This window comes from Alligator mississippiensis, chromosome 15 (assembly GCF_030867095.1).
Source record: "Alligator mississippiensis isolate rAllMis1 chromosome 15, rAllMis1, whole genome shotgun sequence".
NCBI lineage: Eukaryota > Metazoa > Chordata > Crocodylia > Alligatoridae > Alligator > Alligator mississippiensis.
The window spans coordinates 28503218-28521846 of NC_081838.1; the positions used below are offsets into that span (position 1 = coordinate 28503218).

The 18629-nt window shown below is 52.4% G+C and overlaps 1 protein-coding gene across 1 annotated transcript in view; it reads right to left on the bottom strand.

Annotated features, from left to right (window-relative positions):
- LOC106737505 (IgGFc-binding protein) overlaps nt 1–18629 on the bottom strand; it is a 58655-nt gene that overhangs the window by 23775 nt on the left and 16251 nt on the right. Inside the window, exons 5-13 of the mRNA XM_019499953.2 lie at nt 16803–18071; nt 14253–14593; nt 13333–13882; nt 12366–12943; nt 8490–9060; nt 4632–5227; nt 3740–4292; nt 3218–3417; nt 179–320 (exon numbers count right to left, since the gene is read on the bottom strand). Of these exons, the coding sequence (XP_019355498.1) occupies nt 179–320; nt 3218–3417; nt 3740–4292; nt 4632–5227; nt 8490–9060; nt 12366–12943; nt 13333–13882; nt 14253–14593; nt 16803–18071 (4800 nt within the window). The remainder of the gene's footprint in view (nt 1–178; nt 321–3217; nt 3418–3739; nt 4293–4631; nt 5228–8489; nt 9061–12365; nt 12944–13332; nt 13883–14252; nt 14594–16802; nt 18072–18629) is intronic.

Genomic DNA, 18629 nt, shown 5'->3' on the forward strand with positions numbered 1-18629 from the left:
TCCCTTTGTCCCAGTTTGTGGATGGAGGCCTTCTCTTCAGGGGGCATCGCGCTATCTCAGCTGATCTCAATCACCAAAAAGGGGCTGAAAGTCAGCAAAGTTCTTAGCCAGCTGTCACCTGAATTCCACCAGGAATAAGTCTTGGTCTCTAAGGTTTGCAGGCACCACCACCCTTTACCTTTGCCAATGCAGCTCTGAAGGCCATTCTTGATCCCACAGGTCTCTCCTTCAGGGCAGCCGGGGGCCTCACATGTGACCCCTCGGGTGGGAACGCACGTGCAGATTTCCTTACACTTGTTCCTCAGGAGCTTCTCATTGGGCTGAGACATGGGGTGGATGGGGGAAAGAAAACCATGGGAATGGGAAAGAGATGTTTAAAATACTGTATTAACCACATGCACTGTTCCCCATAAAATAAGCCCCTTAAAACTGCGGTACGTGTCTTCGCAGACAGGTTGATTTTTCTTCACTGAAGCAGCATGGAGGAATAGAAGCATGCAGATGCTGTGCTCTAATGGCCTTTTAACTGGGCCAGCAAGCAGGGGGGTGGGGGGGGGGAAGTCCAGGCTTAACCCTCTCATGACTGTGAATCCAAAAGCTGCTACAAGTTCCTGAGCGGCTGTGAGAGATTTAACATTGCAGCTGGTGCCGGAAGCAGTGATTGAGTTGGCTCAGGGTGAGGGAGCTGCTGTCTGCAGCTGGCGGTGACTGGCAAAAATCATAGAGAGGTAGGGCTCGAGGGGACCTCCAGAGGTCACATGTAAGCCAACCCCCTGTCTGAGGCAGGATCAGCCCTGTCCAAACCATCCCAGACACAGCCAGCATCTAATCTCTTCATAAAACTACCATCAATCCTGATGCAACACCAGACATCACACCCGAATCTGTCATAGGGGAAGCCAGGGAACAACAGTGGCCACCATCCTGCTGATGTAAAATATATGCTCAAGAGATGCCAGGTAGAGACTGTGCCTCCTGCTACGGAGGAAGGCAAACCCCCTCCCTGCTGTCCCATCCATACCAATCTGACCAGGGGGTTAAAAGTCTTTCCTGACCCCAAATATTATGATCATCAGGCTGACCTTGAGCGGAGGGGCAAGACCTTCTAGCCAGGATCCTCAGGGTTTGTGTTTCAGCTGAAGCATTGGCATGACCCAGTCCTCACCCCCAGCCTGGGCTGCAGCCATCATCCAATGTCTCTCAGAGTGGCTGGACCACCCCACAAAAACCCGCCAAGAGCATGTTTCTAAATAGATTCACAGATGCTAGGGTCGGAAGGGGCCTCAACAGATCATCGAGTCCGACCCCCTGCATAGTCAGGGAAGAGTGCTGGAGTCACGCGATCCCAGCCATGTCTATCCAACCTTCTCTTAAAGACCCCCAGGTAGGGGAGAGCATCACTCCCTTGGAAGCCCGTTCCAGCTTCTGGCCACCCTTACCAGGAAGAAGTTTTCCCTGATATCTAGCCTAAATATGCTCTCTGTCATTTTGTGACCATTGTTCCTTGTTACCCCAAGAGACAATGGTCTCATGTAGTATATGAGAGAATATGGTAATTTCTGCCCTAAGCCATTTGGGGACATGGGCCTCAAAGTCCACCATGTTATAAAGCTGGTTGCTTTGAACAGCTGAGCAAAACAACGCAGTGAGCTGTGAGAATGGGGAATGGCCCCTAGCTTCCAGCCTCTGACCTTCTACTGACTCTGGTAGCTTCCTTGGGTGCCCTGTTATGTGCCTCAGTGTCCCCAGGATTGGAGAAAGGCATTCAAGTCCTAAAGCAAGCATGAGGTGCAACTAAGCATTGACAAAAAGAGAGACAAGTGGTAGGAGACTGCGTCCTAGAAGGGCCCAGCTAAAGGAAGCTTTCTCTTCCTGGAATGGATCCCATCTAGGAATAAGTTAGCCTGCTACTTGTCTCTTCTTCTGCACTTGGCTCTAATTAGGGGCAGTAGAGAAGGGAAGTGAGATACTGGCTGGTTGGAAATCAGACCTGGGGACTTGTAGGATTGCTGGTGGTGGAGTAGAGAAGGGAAGTGAGGTTCTGATGGGCTGGAAAATCAGACCCAGGGACTTATGGGATAACTGCTGGAGGACTTCTTGCATATCTGGGTTGGAGTTGAGCTGTGAGCATGCGATGAGGCTTGGGGGAAGGACAGACAGCCTAATGGGAAGCTCAGTCATGGGACATGTCCCTCAGTAGAGCTTCTGGGGTGGACTTTTATTGGCTGGTGGGTTTGGATAAGAAGTTAAGTCTCCAGCTAGCAGTAGATCTTCCTGTGCTGTTGGTTTTGGCCCATTGCCTGGTGGGTACTACAGAGCTGGGACCTCAGCCCAGATGCATTCCTCAGAGGCATTGGCTGTTGGCTGCAGCCCAGGCTGTGACTGGGCTGTACCAATGCTCCTTCTGGGACCAACCCCAGAGGGTCCTGGATAGAGGGCCGTGCTCCTCTGCTCAGGGTCAGACTGATGCCAGATTTGGGGTCAGGAAGGAATTTTTGCCCCCTGGTCAGACTGATACAGACTGGAGGTGGGGAAGGGGGGCAGGGGTTGCCTTCCTCTGTAGTAGGGGCAGTGCCTCTACCTGTGGTCTCCTGAGCATATATCAACAATCTTTTATAACAGCAGGACATTGGCCACCGCAGTTCTCCTGCTTTCCCTGAGGCAGATTTGGGTGTGATGTCTGGTGTCATGTTAGGGGTGACTGCATAGTTTGGTTAAGAGGCTGGACAGTGGATTTTGTCTGAGATGGTTTGGATGGGGTTGATCCTGCCTCAGGCAGGGGCTGGACTAGATGTGACCTCTGGAGGTCCCTTCCAGCCCCACTTCTCTGTGATTCCTCAGAGTACCAGTCTTCATAGACTTCAGGTATCCTCACATCCAGCCCACAGGGCTCTTTGGGGGTCCACAAATTTCATAGCAGGGCAATGGTGGCAGTATTAATTGCTCCTCCCCTAATGCCAAATTTCTGGACCCATAGATGTGATTGTGTACTTTTGCTAAGTTTTTGGAAAATGGATACGTCTGGGATGGTTTGGACAGGGCTGATCCTGCCTCAGGTAGGGAGTTGAACTAGATGTGACCTCTGGAGGTCCCTTTCAGCCCCACTTATCTATGATTTTAACACCCCGACCCAGTATTACACACCCTGTGATCCTGGTTAATGCATGATGTTGGATGAGGTGACTTCAGACCCAGATGGCACAGCCAGGACCCATACCTTGTAATAGATACCATTCTGGAAGCACCCACAGCTCCTTGCAGCCACACAACCTTGGCCATCAAAGAAGAAGCCATCATCACACTGGCAGCCCTCGGCACAGATGTCTGGGCACTGGAGGTCACTGGTGAGGCTGGCACAACTGGTGCTGCAAAGGCTGGAACAGATTTGGTAGTGGCTGTTGGCTGGACAGCTCAGGGCTAAAAGAGAAAGAGAAATTGTCTTTAAGTCTTACGCCATGGATGTAGGATTGGAGGAAAACTGCCTGAAGGGACCTCAAGAGGTTGTCTAGACCCAATTCTACCAGCCCCAGCTCTACTTTAACTACAGATCTTTGCTTCACCTGCTCTTAACATTAATATGAAAGAGAGAACAGGACAAGAAGAAGACCGGGACAGTATGGGAAGGAGGGTTTCCATCAAAAAATATCTGAAGAAACCCAAGGGTCTCAAATGAAAGTCCAAGAAATGCTGGCTTCCCAACACACCCCCGCCCATGGTCCATCAGTATCAGGGCACTTACGGCAAAAGGACTCATTTCTCCACTCTTCGATGGGGACCCTAGCACTCTGGCAGGCTATCATGTAGCTGTGGATGCTCTGACACAGGACCTGGGGGTCTCTGTCGCTGAGGCAGAGGTCATGGATGCAGTGGCTGAGGTAGGCACTAGGCCTGATCACACTGTGGCAGGAGGCAAAGGGGCCATTGGAGGCTGTGATAAGTTCACAGGAAGAGGTTTTCTGCTCTGTTTCCTTGCACACTGGGGCTTGCATGCCGGCTTCACATGAGGGCTCTGACATGGGACCCTTCCAGAAGGCACCAAACATGGGTGTGTTAGGGGCCATCGTGCCATTGGGGAGCAGGAACTCATCGTCCTGACGTCCATTGTAGTTCCCACACAGGCCACACACATGGCCCCGGTAGCCTCCTGAGACAGTGACACCCACACGGTACAGGAAGTCATAGCTCACAGCCAGGCCAAAGTCAGTTTTCACCAGGACATTAAGGCCATGTTGATAGGCCCGGAGGCGTCCATCTGCCATCATCACGGGAAGGTTGTGGGACACCCCGTCCACCTAGAAAGGACAGAACATCCCCCACACTGTGAGCACAGGGAGGTGGGCTCAGAGTAAAGGGATTTGGGGACTCTATTCCAGTGGTCTACAATCTTTTTATGGTGAAGATCAGTTTTTGGTACTACCGCCACTCCCCCCACTGCCCCTCCCACCCCACTCCCCCCAGCCCCTTCCCTGCCTCCCAGCCCACCCCCCATCCCACCCCCACCTTGCCCCCGCCATCCCCAGTGCAGAAATCAGCTGCCTCACTTAAGATAAGCGCAACCCAACTTTGTAGGGCTGATTTTTTTTGAGGGAGTGGGGAAGGTATGTGAAAATAGAAGCAAAGAAGAGTCTTACTCTGATGCTTCCCCAGCTGTGAGGCAACAGGGTGAGTACAATTCCATAGACCTCGACAGACACTGTCTTGGCGACGGAGACCTTCCCATGTCCCGTTATCTCCTTCTCTAGGGTGACCACAAAGGGCATCAGCTTCCCTGTGAGGGTGCAGGTCTTGACTAGAGTGTAGGTGCAGGTGCCTTGGAAGTCAAAGGAGAGCCCATCGAAGGAGAGGTAGTGGGAAAGGCCAGTTGCGAGGCAGCTGGCAGATCGAAGCGGATAGCATCGTCGGATGCCGTCCACTGTCAGGCAGTCCTCACCGGCGCGGCAGGTGTGTTCCTGACACCTAACATCCCCCCCAGGCCGACACTCGCATTGCTTTTTGCAGGAAGCCTCAGGGTAGAAAATCTCCCCAGCCTGGTAGTAAAGTCCCTTGTGGAGGCATCCGCACTGGGAAAGGGTTATGCAGTGGTTCCCACTGAGGGGAAATCCCTCGTTGCACATGCAGCCTTCCATACACCCAGCTGTGCACTGAGTTGGGGAGTATAGATGGCCACACGAGAGGTCACAACCTTTGCTGCATGTTTCATAGTGGCTGTTGGGAGGGCAGGATGGAGCTGCGGGTGGAACAGAGACAAAGTTAGCTTGTGGTATGGAATTGAGTCACCATCTCAAATGGGTAAGCTCAGTGGAGACCCCTAAGTCTTGGTCTTCAAGGTTGGGTTACCATATTTTCTCATATATAATAAGTGTTCCCCCCTTACAGGGAGCTTACTGTGCCCATCACTTTCAGAGAAGAGGCCTGCAGGTGTGGCAGGGGCCAATTAGAGAGTCATCTGACCAGAATGAGGCTGGGATTGAGGCATATAAACCAGGGCCTGAGCTGGTCAGGGAGTGCCATGAAGAGACAAGCTCCTGGAAGCAGGGCTGCAGCAGGGCTCCTGGTTAACATGTAAGCTGGGGTAAGCGACTCTGGAGGCTTGTGGATGGGACTAAGGGGTGGAGGAGGTCCCAACAGCCCCAGGAACAGGATAGAAGAAGGATGGAGAGGCCTGGGAGTAAGGCCAGATCCCAGGAATAGGGCAGTGGAAGGACAGAAAGGCCTGGGAACTCAGAATAGAAGGCCTGGGGGCCCAAAGAGAGAGAGCTTGAGCCCAGGAAGGGTGCGTGTCACTGGTCCAGGAGCAAGGCCAGGACCCAGAGATGGGGCATAGGCTGAGGAAGGCCACAGCCAGAGACTGGTGAGGCCAGGAGAGCCCAAGAGTCTCCACTGCAGGGTCCAGAGGGGAAAAAGACCAGGGGTTACAGCCAGAGACCGAGGTGGCCAAGGAGCAGTAGCCCAGGAGGGGCGAGGAGTGGGGCTGGGAACCTGCAGCCCAAGAGGGGTGTGTGTCAACTGGAAGAAGGATCACCTGCGAGGTATGGGCGTGGTGTAAGGGGCAGTCAGTCATGTAATTAGCTCTTAAGGCCAAGAGCAAAGACATCTGAGCTCAGGAGTGTAAGATCAGGCTTGGGAAGCCCTAGGGCAGCCTCCCTTTTCTCAAAGGATAATAACATGAAGGCAAAGCAGGCAAGTAAATGGGAGAGTGCCCAAAGAGATCCAGGTTGGCAAGGGCTGAAGGGGCTCCTGGGGCATCCTGGCCACCCCTGGAGCAGAACCTGGTTACACCCTCCCACCCCCAAAACCCAGCAGCTGGGAATTGCTGTGCGTATTATGTGTGAGGAAATATGGTAGCAGCAGTTCCCATTCTGGACCAAACCCGGGCTTCTCTGCTGCTGCTACTTGGCTCTTTGCTACAAGGAAAGGCTTAGACTTACCTGGGTGGGGCGGTGGGTGGGAAACAGACTGCCTGCCTTGCTGAGATCATGAAATGGGACAGTGGTTTTCAAACTAGGGTCCGCAGCACGGGGGCTTGTGGATCCAAGGGGCATGTGTCTATGTGCGGGGGCACATGCCAGGGGGGTACATGCCACCAGTCATATGAGGAGAGGCTGAAGGAGCAGGGCATGTCCAGGAAAAGGCACACAGAAAGGCTTGAAGGGCTGCCATGAAGAAGAGGGAAGGCACCTTTGCTCTCTGGCTGTAGACAGGAGGATGTGGACCCATGGCTTGAACTTGCAGGAAGTAGGTTGAGATCCCAGGAAAATAAATCTTCAATGTAAGAGCAGGGAGGCAGTGGAATAAATACCCAGGAAAGGCGTGGCCTCCCCATCACTAGAGAGGTTCAAGGAGAAGTTGAAGGGGATGATCTAGGCATAGCGATGCCTGTGCTCTACTATGGGGATTTTCCAGGCTTCTGGGCTTTGCTGGTTACCCCTGACTCTCCTTTCTGTGCCATCTGTCGGGGGGGGGGGGGGGGTTAAGTCTCCCTTAAAGGCATTGCTTGTCGGTTGCAACCCAAGCTGGGGATGGGGCTGTGCCAATGCTCCTGCTGGGATCAAAGCTAGAGGGTCCTGGCTAGAGTGTCTTGCCCTTCTGCTCCTGGTCACACCAATGCTGTATTGAGGGCAGGAAGGGATTCCCCCAGTGAGATTGGTATAGGTGGGGGGGCAGGGGTTGTCTTCCTCTGCAGCAGGGGCATGGCCTCTGTCTGGGATATCTCGAGTGTATGTTAACAACCTTTTGCAGCAGCAGGATGTTGGCCGCTGCAATCCCCCTGCTTTCCCTGGAGCAGGTTCAGGTGTGATGCCTGGTCTTGCATGAGGGTTCATGGTAGTTTTACAAAGAACGTGGATGCTGGATGTGTCTGAGGTGGTTTGGCCAGGCCTGATCCTGCCTCAGGCAAGTGTGTGGAGCACGGGATGGGTTCATGGCCTGGGAACCGCTCTACACAATTTATCCTTGCTGACTTGTTGGTAATTTCTTCCCACGTGATGTCAGGTGGGGTCCCAAGTGGGGCTGGAAGGCACCTCTACTCTAGGCCCCTGCTAAAGGCAGGACCACCCATTGCAGAGCTCCATCCCAATCCCAACAATGCCAGATTTCCAAGTGGAGAGCTGGATGGGCCACAGAAAGCATATAGAGCATCTCTCCTGGCCCAGGGTAACAGAGAAAAATGAGAACAAAGTTCCAGAGGCTTCAGTTCAGGCCCATCTTTTTCCTTGGAGACAAGACAATGAAGGAACAGAAGGAGAGATCATAGGAAAGGCAAGCTGGAAGGGACCTCACAAATTCACATCTAGTCCAGCTCCCTGCTCAAGGTAGGATCATCCTTGACTCAACTACCCCAGTCACATGTCCAGCCAACCTTCTCCTGAACATTTCCAAGGATAGAGACTCCACCACAACTCCGGGAAGCCTGTTCCACTGCCAGACCACTCTCATTGTCAGAAAGTTCTTCCTCATCTCCAACCTACTGAAACTTGAGGTCATTGTTCCTAGTCCAGTCCCCTGTGACTGTGGAGAAAAACCCATCTCCATCCTCTCTGTCATTACCCTTCAAGGACTTGAAGACTGTGATCAAATCCCCCTTCAGCCTTCTCTTCTCCAGACTCAATAACCCTGGATCTTCCAGCCTGGCCACATCAGCTGTGCCTGCCCTAATCATTGCTGTGGCCCTGCACTGGGCTGCAGGACTTAGAACTTGTCCTTGTTGAATCTCATCTGGTGGACTGTGGACCATTTCTCCAGTCTGCCCAGCTCATTCTAGATCCTAGCCTTGCCCTCTGGAGTGTCCCCAATGCCACTCAACTTGGCGTCATCCTCAAATTTGCTAGGCATCCCCTCAATCCCATCATGCAAATTATTGGTAAAGTTGTTAAACAATACTGGACTCAGGACAGGCCCCAGGAGAGCTCTGATTTTAGATGGACCTCTGCCCCCAGCAAGGGGACGACCAGCCCTGGACAGGAAGAGGGTGCAGGGGGAAGTGAACTCACGGCAGAACTTCTGTGTCCTCCAGGGGTACACCATTGCTCCAGCCTCCTGACATGCTGCCACATAGCTGGCCACAGCCTGGCAGATGATGTCCTGCTGGCCTTGCTGTAAGTAGTAGTCATACACACAATCTGAGAAGTAGCCCTGGGGGTCCACCTTGCTGTGACACATCCTGAAAGGGCCACTTTTGTCCAGGATGACCTGGCACTGGCCTTTAGTGCTATATTGCTGCTGTTTCAGAGCTTCTTGATCTGGCTGTGGCTGGATCCTGACCACAGAGCAGCCTGAGGTCCCCCCTACAGTCCAGCTCTGGCCCAAGCTGGTGGGGTTTGATGCCAGGTGACCATCACTCATGAGGAAGTCATCTTCAGCATCTCCGTTGAAGTTGCCGCAAAGGCCACACACAGCACCCATGTAGGTGCTTGGCAGGGTGATGGCAGTACGGCCGGACCATTCTGTGAAAGTCACAGTGAGGCCAAAGTCTGTCTGGATCACCATGGCCCAGCCCCTTCTATATATGGAGATTTTGTTGGCATCAAGGTTGAAGGGGAGGTTAAATAAGAAACCGTTTACCTGCAAAAATTAACCAAAAACGTGTCAAATCATAGAATTGTAAAGTGGGGCCGAAAGGGACCTCCAGAGGTCACATCTGGTCCAACCAGATCAAGGCAGAATTGTCTCTGACAAACCAGCCCAGACAAGCATATATTCAACCTGTTCTTGAAGACTTCCAAGGATGGAGAGTCCGCAACTCCCTTGGGAACCCAACCTGGACTGCAACCATTCTTCAGGTGGCTAATGATCCTGATGTTGAATCAGAAGTGGCTTCATGAAACTCATAAGAGCGCCAGCAGGGCCAGGCTGGGTCAGATCAATGGTCCATCTAACCCAGTATCCTGTCTGTAGCAGTGGCAAGGGTGGAGTCTATCCAAGGAGAACATGAAACTAAATATGTCAAGAGTGATCTATCCTTTATTCAATATTCTCCATGACATCCACCATCTATTGGGTTAGAGATGCCAGAGGAAACATCTCCAACCCTTGTGTTCAATAGCCATGAATAGATCCATCATCCATAGATTTATCCGGTCCATCCACCCACTCACTTTCCTACACACCCATCCATCCATCTGTCCATCTACCTACTTACCTTCAGATCTATCCATCCATCCACTTACCTACACATCCATCCATCTACTTCCTTATACATCCATCCATTTACCTACATATCCATCCATCTGTCCGTCCCTCCATCCATCCGTCCATCCATCCATTTATGATTTGTTTTTTCTTCTGGTTCCAAGATGACAACCCTCCCCTCCCAAAAGAAGTACTTCTGGGGGCAAGGGGAGGGACTTCCAGGGTCAAAGGTCAGGGGGCAGGACTTCTGGTCCCAAGATGGCAACCAGGGGGTGGGTCTACCTTTGCGGCCCTCAACAGCTCACCAAAACTCTTTGAGCGGCCCTCCAGCCTAAGTTATTGCCCGCCCCTGACCTAAGGCCTAGGGGTAAGCTGGAATTTTGGAGATTTGTGTTCAGTTCTTTACCCTGATGCATTCTCTCATGTTTTGACCCTGGGCAAATTGGTTCAGATTTCAAAAGGTAGTTAGACGGCTACCTCCTGTTATCTGATTTTTAACCATAGTTTGCAAGAGTTATTTTTTTATATTTTCTTCTCTATGAAAGTGTTTTCATTTAAAGTTTTAGGATTTTAGGATATATCCTTGGATGCTTATCTTGCTGGGGTGATCTCACCCTCACTTACTTCTTGCCCCTTGGGCAGGGGGCTGGACCCAATGATCTTGTGAGGTCCCTTCCAGCCCTAGTGTCTATGAAATCTATACGTGCATCCATCCATCCACCCACCCACTCGCTTTCCTACACACTCATCCATCCATCCATCCATCCATCCATCCATCCATTTACTAGGCCTGTGCAAAGCAGCTAGTATTCGCTTTGGATTTGGATTCAGTCGATTTGGGGGACAGTGATTCAATTTGGTGATTCAGATCACTGTCCCAATTTGATTCAGTCGAATCTGATTCAAATTCAGCTGCTGCCCAAATCTCTGAACCAGGCAAGCCAGGCCCATCCCCTGCCCATCTCCCAGCCCGGCAATGGCTGCCCCATCCACCCCAGCTCCCAGCACTAGTTTAAAAAAAAAGCCCTGGCTCAGCAGGTGCTGCCAGGTGGGGGGTGATTCCCACTTCCCCCCACTGCCCCACGCTGCGTGGGGGGCTCTGCACAAGCCCCCTGACCCCCCCTCACTCCCCCAGCCTCCCCAAAGGTGCCCTGCCTGGGCCAGCTCTGGCCCTTTAAGAAAAAAAACCCTAGACTCACTGCTTCTGCTGGCTGGGGCGATCCCTGCTGCCCCACGGCACATGGGGGGCTTTGCACGAGCCCCCAAAGCCTTGAGGCCACACCAGGAGCAGTGAGTCCCGGGGCTTTTCTCCATTTTTTTTTTTATTAAAGGGCTGGAGCTGGCCCAGGCAGGGTGCCCATGCGGGGGCCGGGGGAGTGGAGGGGGGGTCGGGGGGGCTCGTGCAGAGCTCCCCATGCAGTGTGGGGCAATGAGGGGCAGCAGGGATTGCCCCCTGCCTGACAGCACCCAGTGAGCTTTTTTTTAAAGTACCGGGAGCTGGGGCGGGTGGAGCAGCCATGTGGGGGCGGTGCTGGGGGAGTAGTCGGGGGCAGGGGGGACGGAAGGAAATGGGGGGGCTGGCAGGGGCCTCCCATTGGCCCCTCCCCCGCCCCTAATACTTACCAGCTTGGAGTCAGCTGCAGCTCCCTGCTGCAGCCTCTGGGAACTCATCATCAAATCATCAAAGCTCTCCGAATCTTTTCCAAAGATTCGAAGAGCTTTGAATCGATTCGGACCTTTCAGTTGGTCCCCTGTTTTGATATGAATTCAGAGATTCAGCCACCAAATTGGGCCGAATCTCCTCCGAATTGAATCACCACCTGAAGCTTCGCACAGCCCTACCATTTACCTACATAACCTTTCATCAATCCACCAGACCACTTACCTACTCTTTTGAGCAGGTGCCCCTAATTCTATTCTTGGACTTAGTGAACAACATGTCCCTGTTCACTTGGTCCACACCCTTCATGATGTCATAGACCTCTCTCCTCTCCTCCCTCAGCCTTCTCCTTTCCAAATAGAAGAGTTTGAGCCTTCTTAGACTCTCCTGGTCTAGTAGTGGGGCTCCAGGCCTCTGATCATTTGGTTGCCATTCTCTGGACCTTTTCTAGCTCTATTCCATCCGTGTGGAGATGTGGGGACCAGAACTGAACACAGGATTCAAGACATGGGCACCCCATGGATTTGTATCATGGCAGGATAATGGAGAAACCAGGTGTCCTGGAACCCAGCCCCTGCTGCTCTAAGCCCCCACACCTCTTCCAGAGCTGGAGAGAACTCAGGTGTATGAGCTCCTAAACAGGGGTGGGCAACATGCTGCCTGGGGGCCAGATGCGGCCCATCAGGCCATTCTATCTGGCCTGCGGGGCCTCTAAAAATTTTAGAAAATTAATATTTATCTGCCCTGGGCTGCCTGTCATATGGCCCTCGATGGCTTGCCAAAACTCAGTAAGCAGCCCTCTGCCCAAAATAATTGCCAGCCCCTGTCCTAAACTAACCCACCAGGTCTCACTCCCCAACCAGAGCTAGGATAGACCACAGGTGTTCAGGCTCCCAGCTCTCTCCCACTAGACCTCACTTTCCTTCCAGAGCTAACATAGACCCTGGTCTCCAGGCTCCCAACTCAAACCCACCAGACCTCATTCCCCCACACCCAAGAGTCAGAGTTTTCAATTCCCTTCTTAATGGTGCCCCACCTTTTATTTTGGATGCCCCACAGATTTGTATCTGTAACTCACCAGAGCTTTGCCAGGGAAGCGGAGATTGATCTGGATGTTGGTCTCATACACCCGGACCTGGACAGGTGCCATCTCGCTCTGCTCCTGGATGTCAATGTGGAAGCTCACCAGCCCCTCTGCTCCCTGACACAGGGCAGCCAGCTGGTACCGACAGGTGCCCTGGAAATTGTACCGCTGCCTATCAAAGGTGATATAGTGTGGGGTCCGCCCCACTGAACAGGTGGCGTAGGAGGTGGAGTAGCACCCCCACACACCATTCACCACCCCACACTGCTCAGAGGGCTTACAAGCTGCAGATGTGCATGAGACATGGCCAGTGGTGGCACTGCATGTACATCGCATGTTACATGTGTCATTCCAGACAGTCTCACCAGGAGCATAGGGGCGCCCCTCGAACATGCACCCACAGCCGCTCGTGGGGACACAGCGCCCCTGGCTCAGCACGTAGCCAGCTTTGCACTGGCAGGTTTCCATGCAAGGGAATGGACAGCTGCTGGGATCATCTTCATTCACACACGTGGCAGGGCATGCAGTCCCACAGAGCTGGTACTGGCTGTTCTCCTGGGGACACTCCAAGGCTAGGGAGAGAAGGAAGGACAGGGATGGAAGGCTCACATCATGAGGGCCACCACAGGTCTAGTGCCAGCTCCCTATCCCATCTACATGTCTGTGGACAGGAGCTCCTCCACATTAGAGGTGTCTCCAGAGAGGGATGGAGAAACTGATTCTTGGAGCCAGGAGAGGACCCAGGAGTCTTTAGGTCCCAAACTACTGGCTTAAGATGCCTTCTTAGAGCCAGAAATACCCTATTTCCCTCCCAGGTGTCCAAGCTTCCAGCCCCTGCTGTTACAGCCCCTCCCTGCTCCCCCCCAAAACCCCACTGCTTTCCAACAGAACCCAGGAGTCTGGGCTCCAAGACTGGGGGTCTCTGGTCCCCTTCTTCCAATCCTCTGCCTCAGATACTCACAGCACCGTGCAAGCTCCCGCCAGTCCCCGATGGACACTCCAAGCAGTTGGCAGGCAGTGGCGTAGGCTGCCAGGGCCTCACACAGCACCTCCCGGTAGCCATTGTGGTGGCACAGGTCGGCCATGCAATTGTATGCATAGACCTCTGGGTTCACCCTGGCATGACAGGGGCTGAAGGGACCCTCGCCTGCCTTGGCCATCAGGCCACACCAGGCCTCCCCAGCATAGGCTAAAGACTGTTTTTGGGTGCAGGACCCGCAGGTCCCAAAGCAGTCATGCCAGCACAACTGGTTACTGTCACCCAGTGGCCAGCTTTGGGCAAGGGTAGGGGCATCAGGCAAGTCATCAGCAGGGTCTCCATTGTAATTTCCGCACAGGCCACAGAGGTGAGCAGAGAAGGTGCTAGGGATGTGGAGACGTAGGTGGTGGTGCCAGTCATAGGAGACTCGGAGGCCAAAGTCAGTGACGAGAAGGAGGTGGGAGCCAGCTTGGGACAGGAGCAGGGCCCTGTGGTGCAGCGAGAGGGGTAAGTGGGCCCGGGCACCATTCACCTTTGGAGGGAGAAATGGAAGAGATCAGACCAACTCCTGAATGCTGTGATCCCTTCATCACCTACTGGGCCTTGCTCAGGCTCCAGAGCGAGGCTATAACCCAGGTGTCCAGGGTCCCTCCCACCTCTACTCTGACCCATTAGACTCCATTCGTCTCCAAGAGCCAAAGATATAACCCAGATGTCCAGGGTCCCAGCTCCCCCTACTCCAACCCACCAGATCCTTCTCCCTTCCCAGAATGGGAAAGAACCCAGGTGACCAGGATCCCAGCCACCTCCCCCTGCTTCTCTAACCCAGAGTCCACTCCTCCTCCAACAGCTAGGGAAAGAACCCAGGCATCCCAGCTGCCAGCACTGTTTCATACACTCACCCTCACAAAGCCAACCTCAGACCTGACCACCGTGACCTTGACTCCATAGACTTGGACAGTGAGCGAGGTGATGTACGAGATGAGTGAGTTTCCCCTGCTGTCAGTGGTGGCTGTGACATTGAAAGCAGGGAGGTTGGATGCCTCCCCGCAACTCTGGGCTACCATGTAGGTGCAGATGCCCCGCATGTCATATGTCCACCCATCAAAGGTCTGGAAATGCAAGTAGCCCATGGCCCAGCATGTGGCTTCGGAGAGGGGCACACACTCTGGTTGTCCATCTCTCATCCTGCAGAAGGTTCCTGCCCTGCAATGGACCACACTACAGGATGGCATCAGGGTGTCTGGAATGGAAAGAGAAGGGAACTGGTAGTTATAGCTACAGGATCCCACTCCAACCACCAACCCTGTAATGAAATAGATGGTACTAAAGGAACATAAGAATTGCCATTCCCTGGATCAAACCCTTCATCTATTTTGTTCAGCCTCCTGTGCCCAGTGGCAGCATAGGGTGGAGGCTGGAAAGGAGAGTGATCTGGATATGAGCAGGGTCTCTCCCCCTGTTTCTCTCTCCTGGGCAGCCTCCAGCATTGAAGGTCTGATCCAGAGGCTGTGCAGCCTCACTACCATGCTCAAAAGTGACCAATGCCCCTTTCCTCCAAGAGCGGATCCAATCCCTTAGTGAATCTGGCTACACTCTCGGCTTCTACCAGATATGGTGGCCACAAGTTCCACCCTAGTTGAAAAAGACCTGCCTGATGTTCATTATCAACCAACCTCTAGTTTAGTGCACTGACCTGTTGTTGTCTGGTGAGAGACAGTCAAGAATAAATTCCTAGTGACTTTCTCTTCATTCTTTAGTATGTTGTAAGCCCTCCTCTTGTCCCCCCTCAAGCATCTCTCTTCTACCCTGACCAGGCCTGGCCTCAGTCTCTCCTTCTAAGGAAGCCCCTCCATAGCACTTGTCATCCTTGTTTCCCTTCTCTAGACCTTCTCCAGTTCTATAAAAGGCACATATGAGGACAAGAAGGATGAAGAAGTTTGGACAAAGCCTTGTCTTGGATGGTTTCAAGACTGATCCTGCCTGGAGCAGTGGGTTGGACTAGATGTGATCTCCTATGGGCCTTTCATCCTCGTTGCCCTTCTCTGGACCTTCTCTAGTTCTTCTATAGCCTTTTGGAGGTGTGGGAATAGGGAAAGAGGGTGGGGTACCAGCATGAAAGCCACTACTGAAATCACGTGGTATCAAAACTGACTGGTCTCTGGATTTGAACCAGGGGGTGGGGTCAAAGGTGACAGGTCACTCACCCCCAATGTGTCCCCTACATGGGTCCCCAATGGGTCCTTCCAAAGGTGGAACTCACCTCTGAATTCCCAGTCAATCCCAGCCCCATCGTCCAGCTGAAATGGTTGGATCTGGCCAACAGGCTGTGACTTTCCCACCCCTGCCCTATGCTATTTAACAAAATCCATCTGGTATCAACCTAGAGAGGTTAGAGAAAGGATCTGAGATTAATCAGATCAAGTTAAACAAGGACAAGTACAAAGTCTTGCCCTTGGAAGGTAATCATTGAACACGGAGGAATGACGGGCTGGGAGGGAAGACTGAAGAGAAGGACCTAGGGGTAATAGTGGACCATAAGCTGAATATGAATGAACAGTGTGCTCTTATTACAAACAAAGCCAGCAGCATCCTGGGTTGAATGAATAGGAGGGTCACTTGCAAATCAAGGCAATGACTTTCCCACTCTATTCAGCACCGGGGGGGGGGGGGGGGCTCTCCTAGAGTCCTGTGCCCAGTTTGGGGCCCACACTTCAAGAAGATCGACAGATGGGAAAGAGTCCAGCACAGAACACCAAATATATTGAAGGACCTGAGAAGGAAGACTGATGACAAAAGGCTGGAAGAGCTAGGATGACTGTGTGTGGAGAAGAGAAGATTGGGAAGAGATGTGACAAATTGACAGCAGCTTTTGGCAGCTCAGCCAAAAGCTATGGCCCATTCAGCAGCAGCTGTGAGAAGGCTAAAACTAACAGTGATATTACTCTACCATTCCTTCTCCCTGGCCATTGAGAGAAGCAGAGCCCTGGCAGCCATTACAGTGCCCCTGTAAATCCATTACAATGTCTCCATGCTTCTATTCTGGTACAGAAATCACCTTCCCTGCTTAAGGCATACACCCCATTTTTGGGGGACCTTTTTGGGGGAAAAAGTTGTACGAGGTGCATGAGGAAATATGGTAAAAGGGGGGAGGGAAAGTGTAAGAAAATATGAATGTGATTGAATGGAGATTCGTGAACTCTTTTATGAAGAGCTTAGTTATGGATTTGTCTGGAATGGTTTGGACAGAACTGATCCTGCCTCAGGCACAGGGTTCAACTCAATGTGACCTCTGAAGGTCCTTTCTGGACCAACTTCTCTAGGATTCTATGGCTCTATGACCTCTGGAGGTCCCCTCCACCCCTATGACCCTATAATGATGACTCTGACTTCTAGAGATCCCTTCCAGACTGGATTCTCTAGGATTTCTATAATCAAGACCCCCTCCTTACCTCTGATCCCAATTGCTGGTGAGCCATACCCAGATTTGTCATTGATTCCAATGTTCCACAGCCCGAAGGAGGTGCTGAGATGCCTCATGTTGTGTCTCTTGAAACCACGACCAAGGTTGTATTCTGCCCAGGAGAACTCAGTGCCTGGAACTGGCTTCCACTTGAGGTTCCTGAGGGGCCTATTATCCAGGATAATCCCCTCTGACTGAGACGTGTTGACCACAATCAGCGCATAGTTCTCAAAATCCTCCTGCCCAAAGACATTATAGGTTTGACAGTAGCTGGAGACATCAGGGATGGTCATGAAGAAGGGGTCGTAGATGATGTTCCTGCTGGTCCCACCAGTGGAGAAGAAGACGACTTGGATTCCCACACTGGCCGAGAGGTATAAAGGTCTCAAGGCAGTGATTTCAAATACTGTCACCTGCCCCGCCTCCAGGTGCTTTGTGGCCTCTCTCAACCTAGAGTGGTAGGTAATGTGGGTATCTTGGGAAGCCACAACATACACCACATCAAATTTGGTCTGGAAGGACATGGCCGGGACCACAAACGTGGTGCCCCATGTGGACACTGGCAAGAGCTGCTCACCGACATAGTCACATTTGGTGTGTTTTGAGGCACAGGTATGCCCAGCATAGACAGCCACAGGGCTTTGGGACACAATCCTGGTACCAGATAAATCATCATGGCTCTGCAGCTGGATAGCCTGGTAGGCCTCCAATGTAATGGTCAGCTGTCTCCCTGCTGTATAGATTTGTCTTTGGAATGTCACATCTCCTCTGAGGTAGATGTCCACACGGGTGGACTCCTGCCAGGTCACTACCATGAACTGTTTGTAGCCAATCTTGGACAGCCTTCTTGGAGTCACCACATAATAATCAGTCCCAAGGTCCTGTATGGGGTAGATAACCGTGGTATCAGCTGTGTGGTCCTTATAGTTCAGGGCAAGGACGGAGATCTGCTGGTCAGCCCGGATGGTAACTGTGTTGTCTGAAATGGTGCTGCCTTGCAGCTCTGCGAAGGCTGGGATGCTCACGGGGATTGTTTCACTGGGATTCCCAGTCAGGTGGACAGTGAAATTTGCCTGGTTCACTAAGACAGTCACCGATGTGTCAGGGAAATAGCTGGTAATGAACAGCATGTTGCGGCTCTGCCCATAGCTGGGGACATAGTTTTGCAAGAAGGCCATGATGAATTCATTTCCTTGGGGCCCTGAGCAGGTAGTATGTGGAGGTTCAGCAGGTGTGATTGTGGGGGAAACAGGGCTTCCTGGGTGGAATAGACAAGGATACAACAACGTCATGAGCTGAGATACTCACATCATTGAATCATAGAGGAGTCGGGTAGGCATGACCCTCAGGAGACCACATCTAGTTCTACCCCCTACTCCGGATCAACCCTACTAGGTAAGGGTTTGTCCAACCTTCATCATCCTTCTTGCCCTTCTCTGCACCTATTATGGAAGAACTAGAGAAGGTCCAGAGAAGGGCAACAAGAATGATGAGAGCTATGGAGGGGCACCCATAGGAGGAGAGACTAACAAGCCCAGGCCTGTTCAGGTTAGAAAAGAGGCACTTGAGGGGGGACAGAAGAAGGGTTTCCAACATACTGAAGGGTGAAGAGAAAATCACTAGGGATTTATTATTTCCTGTCTCTCATCAGGCAAGAACAAGGGGTCTCAACATGACACTAGAGGGTTGTCAGGTCAAAATTAACACAAGGCAGGTTTTTTTCACCCAGTGTGGAAGGAAAGGGTGGGACTAATGGCCACCATATGTGGTGGAAGCTGTGAGTTCAGCCAGATTCACCAAGGAATCGGACCCATTC